The sequence below is a fragment of the Carassius gibelio genome, chromosome A16 (genome assembly GCF_023724105.1).
Source record: "Carassius gibelio isolate Cgi1373 ecotype wild population from Czech Republic chromosome A16, carGib1.2-hapl.c, whole genome shotgun sequence".
NCBI lineage: Eukaryota > Metazoa > Chordata > Actinopteri > Cypriniformes > Cyprinidae > Carassius > Carassius gibelio.
Genome location: NC_068386.1, coordinates 7,351,115 through 7,358,838, shown reverse-complemented (window position 1 = coordinate 7,358,838; position 7,724 = coordinate 7,351,115). Strand labels below are relative to the sequence as shown.

General features: G+C 38.5%; 1 protein-coding gene across 1 annotated transcript; it reads left to right on the top strand.

The window, feature by feature from the left end:
* The first annotated feature begins 580 nt into the window (after positions 1 to 580).
* On the top strand, positions 581 to 6,655 carry LOC128030051 (thyrotropin-releasing hormone receptor-like). Its single transcript, XM_052617522.1, has 2 exons — positions 581 to 1,697; positions 3,030 to 6,655. Exons 1-2 carry the CDS (start codon positions 918 to 920, stop codon positions 3,459 to 3,461), a joined length of 1,212 nt encoding a protein of 403 aa, XP_052473482.1. The 5' UTR covers positions 581 to 917; the 3' UTR covers positions 3,462 to 6,655.
* The last annotated feature ends 1,069 nt before the right edge of the window (positions 6,656 to 7,724 follow it).

Below are 7,724 nucleotides of genomic sequence, written 5' to 3'. Positions count from 1 at the left end.
CTCAAGAATAAAAAAGCAATCTGTGTCAAGGCTTGAGAGAGTCCAAAAGCTGTCAAAAATGATTGATTAATTATTTTTGCGACATAATTGACACTGCCGTGCTTCTAAAAATGAACACAGCAACATATTAAGAACAAGCAAAGATGAACCAACCTGAAAAGTCTCACGCCAATCAAACAATAAAACAATAGACGCCTGTTCATGCCAAGAACGATGGCTATAACCATAAAAGATGCAGTGTAAATGCAGTATCCGGGTGTAAACCTCCTGCATTCTGCGGGTGAAATCAAACTTGGCCAGTCTTCCTTGGCTTGAATCAGTCAGTAACCTTATCACAACTCTTGAAACAAACAGCCTAAAAGCAAGCTTTATCGGTTCTGATATACCCAAAGCAAACTGACTTTCATTATAATGTAAAATGGCCCTATATTTGGCAGTTTAGTCGAGACACCTATAATTGACCAGAACGTGTTTTTGAGACACTTCCTCACTTGATTGCAGCTGCAGCATTACGCACAGCACAATGACTGTACTGACGCGCTCGGACTCCTGTCAGGGTTAGAGGTCTTTGAGAGTCCATATCAGCCTGTTCAGCCCTGGGCGGTGCAACACCTCTGCCAGCTCTCTGCAGTTATGCACGTCAGGGACGGGATTTTTATATATCACACAAATTACCGCGGACACATTCTTGGCTTTGCGCCAACCGCAACCGCATTCATTTCCATCTCTGAGATCTAAAGTCTGCTATGATCGGTGTTTTTATTCCAGAAGGACATTTAAAACTGCACAGATTTTAACTTGAAGGATTTTTATCCCGTTTGAACGTTGAAACATGTCCTTTTTGCGCGCATCCTGGAGAGCTGAAAGGTGATTTTATTTTATTTTTTCGCAAACAAGGAAACAAAACCAAGTGGAGCATGGAGAACAGCACTTTATTCAAATTTAACAACGCGACTCTGGCAACTATATGGACTGACTATAGTATCGAATACAAGGTCTCCAGCATCTTATTGGTGATTCTTATTTGTGGAGTTGGAATTGTTGGCAATGTAATGGTCATTTTTGTGGTCTTAACGACCAAGCACATGCGTACCCCAACTAACTGCTATTTGGTGAGTCTGGCATTTGCCGACCTCATGGTCCTGACTGCAGCCGGGCTGCCCAACATCACCGAGAGTCTGTTCGGCGGCCACTGGGTGTACGGATATGCCGGATGCCTCTCCATCACTTATTTTCAGTACCTGGGCATCAATGCATCTTCCTGTTCCATCACAGCCTTCACCATTGAACGCTATATTGCCATTTGCCATCCGATAAAAGCGCAGTTTATGTGCACCCTCTCCAGAGCCAAAAAGATCATTGTTCTCGTTTGGGTTTTAACGTCCCTCTATTGCGTTATGTGGTTTTATCTTTCCGACACGGAAGAGATCATTTATGAGAACGCTATCCTTGTGACATGCGCCTACAAAGTATCTAGAAACCTGTATTTGCCCATATATTTCACAGATTTTGCCGTGTTTTACGTTATCCCGCTTTTGCTGGCCACTATTTTATACGGATTGATCGCTAGGATTCTTTTCCTCAACCCACTCCCGTCGGATCCCAAAGAGAGTCGAAGAAATTGGAAGAAGGAGTCGTCCGTGCACGGGAACTCCAGAAGTTCCTCAAGCAACGCAACTGCGGCTTCTCGGAGACAGGTAAAATTTGGTTTATTTTACTCAGAAGTGAGTTTTCTCCTGTGCGTAATTGTGCGCATAAAGGGAATCGTTGATTTAGGTTTCTTGACTGCTTTCTGCGGAAACAATACTGGAGTATTGGAATGAATGAACAGATAGATAGATAGATAGATAGATAGATAGATAGATAGATAGATAGATAGATAGATAGATAGATAGATAGATAGATAGATAGATAGATAGATAGATAGATAATACAATTCGTATTACATTCAGTTCCCTCGGACAATTTGTTAAAAATAAAAACTACAATAGTACAAACAAAATAAGCGTAATAAACTTATTGCAAAAATGCTATATAGGCCTACAAACGTTTGTAAAGACTTTTTAAAACGTTTTAGAGGCGGTATCCATGCACTTCAATAATTTGTAATTGAATAAAACACCAATAAAACAAAATCGTGTTAATATATATTTAAATTAATTCTTAATGTACGTTGATTACAACCAATTTAATAATCTTTAACCACGAACTAGCGATTCACTTGAAAATAACCATCTCAATAGTCATTCGTCCGAGATTCTGATCGCTATGTTTTGATTACCTAAACGTATCATTAGGCTCATCATATTTATTGGGAAATCGCGCATATTTATTGGGAAATTTTTTTGTTTGTTTTTTTTAAGAACCGACTCATTAGAACTGAGTCAGTCGTTTGAGATTCACAAGGGCTTATAAGAGTCATTCTTTGGCTGCCGTGAATTGAAGGAAATATTTGTGATTCAGAACCAGAACACGGGCGTTTGCCGACTCTTTGAGAAATGTGATGTGTTGTGACGCTCACATAGCCTCCAGCAGGCACAGTCCAAATAGTGAATCCAGACCTCATCAGAGTGTCTTGGAGGCACTGTAGGCTACTTGTTGTTATGTTACCCTGGGGCTCTTTGACTTGTCCAAACATGGTGAGAAAACACACCTCTTATGACCTTTATGAAATCAGTCTTACGGCTATGTAGCAGATCTCTACAATAAATGATCCATGACATGTTATGCTGTGTTGGGAACAATCTGGCAAACAATATAACAGCTGTACCGTGAAAATCATGTTTATACTGTTGCAAAAGGCCAAGATTAGTGACAAATTAAAATGAGTATGTTGGCACCTCTGTAATAAGAACTCTTAATCTTGCCCATATTTCACTTAAACGATGTTGAGGCTCCGAATACATTATATAATATATATTAAAATGAGCTTAAAGAGGATTTCTATAAAAACAAAAATACAGGTAATTATGAGGCATCAGAGAGTTACATACATAGCTGAACACTTCTGTCATTCTCCTTTTCTGTAGGTGACAAAGATGCTGGCAGTGGTGGTGACCCTCTTCGCTATTCTGTGGATGCCCTATCGGACGCTGGTGGTGGTCAACTCCTTCCTCAAAGACGCCTATTTGGACACCTGGTTCCTTCTTTTCTGCCGTCTCTGCATCTACATGAACAGTGCCATCAACCCAATCATCTACAACGCCATGTCTCAGAAGTTCCGCGCCGCCTTCCACAAACTGTGGCACTGTGGGCCCCAGCGCTCTGAGAAGCCCCCCACATATAGCCTGGCACTCACATACAGCGTCATCAAGGAGACCTCCAACGGAGAAAGCCCAGACCACTATACCACAGAGCTAGATGACATCCGCGGAGCCGCCAAAGTGCTTCTGCCAGAGAGGAAGAGGTTGTCGTTTAAAGAGTCCTCACTAGCTTGTAAAAACACACTAGCTAGTGCTTAGATACTTGGTTGGTATGTCAGATTAGGTTGCTTAATTTGCAGTTTCACAGTGCCTCTGAATGGCCTATTGGATTGACTGCCACATGGAAACAGCATTTTGACAATCATAGACTTTCGTTTACATATTCAAAACAAAGCAGATTTATTCATAGACTAACCATAACCTAGACTTTTATAGTAGCTGAAGACTAAAATAGGTTTGGTCCAGTCTGTGAAGGCGGAGTAATGCTCCTGAACCAATCATGGGTGAAGATAGACAGGCATTTGGATGGCTGATTGAACATGACTCCATGACGGTATTGGATGTGATTGAGTGTGTGAGCTAGAGAATACACAATTAATTGAAATTAAACCTGAAATTGTGATATGGCTTACCTTGAGTATCAAATTGCAAAGGCTGTGACTTGATTAAATAAATAAATGCGCTGTGTGTTTCAAGACACATGCCAGTGACAGAAGCAGGATTATGAGTGCGCGAGCAGTGCTTGTGTCACATTTTGCCACTCTCTGCATATTTCCCATTGAAAATTAACTAGACAATTGCGACTGGCATGTCCCAAATGGCCTGTGTGAAATGTGGCACTTTGTTGTGAAATGTGAGCAGTTCGTGACATTCTTGTGTGATTCACAAAACACTTGCTCCTGAAAGATGGTTCAGTATCCAGTTTATTAGGACCAGTTGGTTCCACTGAATCAAATAGATGTTTATATTTTCTATCAAGCGTTCAGAATACAAACTATGGCAGTGGGCATATATTTTCCGACAGGTGCTGTACGCCGTAGACCAATCACAACAGCCTAGGCCATCTGACCAATCAGAGCAGAGTAGGCTCACAGAAATTGCTTCAAATGAATATTTGGAATATGAGGTAATATAAAATGATTATTTTAGGAAAGTATTTTTTGACATTGTATGCATGCAAAACAATATTAGGAACCTTATAAATGACATAAAAGGGGCACTTTAAATAGCTTCATTTGGCTTCCTCCCAAAAGATTTGTACCACTGAGGTCTCAAAGCGATGGCCAGTGGTCACTCTGACAACAGCTGCACGCATCACTGCCAAATTATCACTCTGTAAAACTTGTTCCAGGAATGGTTGTCACATTGTTACTCACTGAACTCTGAAACAAAGGAAGGTTGATTACTTCTTAATGCTCATTTAAAAAAAAAAAAAAATGCAAGCTCAATTTTACACATGCAGAGAAATTTCCTGCCCAATAATACTTTTTTTTTTGCAAAGGGGCATAAAGTTACACTATTATGAGGCTTAAAATACCATAGTACACCCAGAGCCGTGAAACTAAATTTAAGGGTGTTGCATATTCAAACCCTTAATTTTAGCATTTCAGTCATGATTCACACCCACTTCCCAAATGTATCAGTCTAAAACCAGAATACACAACTGTTTGTTGTTTGTGTCATACACAGTATATTGTGCATCATCAGCTGGGGCTGTTTTCTCACAGATCTGATGCTCACGATGGCACTGAGATTTTCCTAGCAGAGCTCAATTTTGCAAATGGTAAACTGCTAAATTAAAGAGTAGATGAAGATAATCTGTGATTTCAATTGCTTGTATCTGTATCTTTTGAATCATTGTGGTATAATTCAAGGCAAGGTCATTTAAAGGGGTCATATGATGCAATTTCAAGTTTTCCTTGCTCTTTGGAGTGTTTGTGAATAGATACAATCCCTAAAGTCACAAAGACTAAAGTATCAAGCCCAAAGAGATATTCTTTATAAAAGTTAGGACTTGTCCATGCCCTTCCAAAAATGCCTAATTTAAGCATGTCCCCACATGTCTTCTTCACTGATAGATTTGCATAACATGCCCAAATGTTCACGCAAAAAAAAAAGAAGGTGGAACTTTTATTCTCAATGTAGTATTGTTGATGCCCGCCGCAACTAGAAATCTGTGGTTAAGTTCCAGAACAGTTCAACCAAAATATTCAAATGTGTGCAACACATTTTAAGGAGGACGAGGACTGTTTCCTGTGAGAGTAGCCTACAGTGCCAGTTTTCTGACAAATAATGCTGACTCACAGCCTGTAAGTACGTTTTCAAATTTAAAGAATTTGCCTCTGATGATTCAAACTCGTTTTTTGAGCAGTGTAGAGTAGCGCTTGTTGTTTGTTGTTTCTCAGATCACAAATGCAGACACGTTTTATGTTTACACAGCGCGATGCAACGCAATGCGTAAAAACACATAATAATTCATTGTAATCAATAATTATGTCCCCACTGGATGCAACAAATGCCTAATTTGTAATGGGTTTTATTGTTTTTGTCTTCACTCCTAAAAATAACGGTACTTTGCGATGCCATAAAAGAACCTTTTTGTCCAAATGGTTTCATAAAGAACTTTTAAAATCTGAAGAACCTTTCTGTTTCACAAAAGGTTAATTGTGGTGAACAAAGGTTCTTCAGATTATTAAAATGTCAGAAAAAGATGGATCTTTAAAGAACCTTTGACTGAATGGTTCTTTATGGAGCCAAAAATAGTTATTCTATCGCATCGCCAGAAGAAACTTTTGAAGCACCTTCATTTTTAAGAGTGTTGTCGCGCCAGGACATGGGATCACAGCATGGTATTCAGCCAATCACAATGCACTGGATAGCTGTCCAATCAGCATACACCTCGCTTTTCAGAACGATGAGCTTTGTAAAAATCAATACGTTTCAGAAGGCGGGGCATAGAGGACAGACAAAAATGTACAGTATGTGGAAAATAATGTGGTTTTTGAACTTTAGATACACAAAATAATGTTCTTTTTTAGCAACGTCATATGACCCCTTTAAGAATTATTTGACACTGTAAATACCTCGTTTTGATATCTCTTTCCCTGAAAAAAATCAACATGTTTCAGCTCTCTGTAGTTTCCAGTTGTTGGCGGCTGTAAAATATCTGCATGAACATAAATGGCGATGTGAAATTTAAACCTAACACAACTCGAACTGGCCACTGAAGGTTTTTTTTTTTTTTTTATACTCAGTGAACATAATAGTGGATGAAATGTACAGCTCTTGTGATGTAAGCAAGAAAAGATAAAAGAAAAAAAAGTGTGTGGTGGTAACATTTGCTCATTATTAGTGTTTAAATTAACTTTCTTGCTGTATTAAAACATGTTTTGTATTTGTATTTTGTACAGTTGTTGTTTAAAATATACTGATAGTAAATTTTTGGGAAATTCCTCGTTGCCTGATTTAATTTTATGGTTTAACATCCACTAAATGTGATTGTGCACCCAGACATCATGCTAATGGAGAAGCTGCAATGTATGAGAATTTCATGCCCATAATCCAGACATAAAATCCAACCAAATGGATTTCAGCTCATAAATCATCCCTTGGACATAGATTACCCAGTGACACAAAAACAGCCAATATTCACACTTGTTTATGAGATTATGAGTGTCTGGGTCAAATTCCTGCCTGTCAGGCCCATTTCACTGCAGAACAATTCTGACACTCACTAAACTATCAAGCTAATGGAGCCCCTGCGCAGGGCAGATTCTAAGCTAGAAGATGGATGTAAAAGCTCAAAAGGAAGAGTCTGAACAGTCATTTATTACCATTCTCTCTTGCCCTCCAGTAACAATAAATCATCATTCCATAGAGAAGTGGGTTATTAACAAAGTAATTCATAGGAGGCGACACAATAATGAACACTAACAAATGTTCGAGTGATTGCAGCTACAAGTGAAATATAAATCGTTTGTTTGAGCATGAGATTGCATCTATGACCAAAAACTTTGTAAGTTATGAAAATTCTGTCATTATTCTAAACCCAAACATTTTTCTATTCTATTCACTAATTCACTGTTAACTAGTTGCTTATAAGCATGCATATTACTAGCATATTGGCTGTTTATCTGTACTTAAAAAGCACATATTAATGCCTTACTGTGCATTAACTTCAGTTAACAGGGAATATTTCCCCTAATCTAAAATTATGACTTGTTTATGTTTAAACAAAGAAAAAATGCCAGATAGATTTGCTTGCTTCAAGCATAAGCCTCACATTTGGTCCATCAAATTTTGACACATTTCTCAGAAATCAGTACTTGATACATGCTATTGCATCTCAAGTAAGTGTTTCTTGATTAACGCATGCTTAGATATTTGTGCTGAGTAAGAAAATGACCGCTGATGACTTGTGAAGCTACAAAATGTTAAGCAGGGATCAATATGTGCAAAGAATCAAATTCCCTGTATATATACATTAAAAAGCAGAAGCAGAAATTGTCGGTTAATTTCAAA

Excerpts from the sequence above, each read along its gene's own strand:
- LOC128030051 (XM_052617522.1), top strand. The coding sequence starts at position 918 with ATGGAGAACAGCACTTTATTCAAATTTAACAACGCGACTCTGGCAACT. Across the intron at positions 1,698-3,029 it reads CTGCGGCTTCTCGGAGACAG|GTGACAAAGATGCTGGCAGT; the intron begins GTAAAATTTGGT and ends CCTTTTCTGTAG.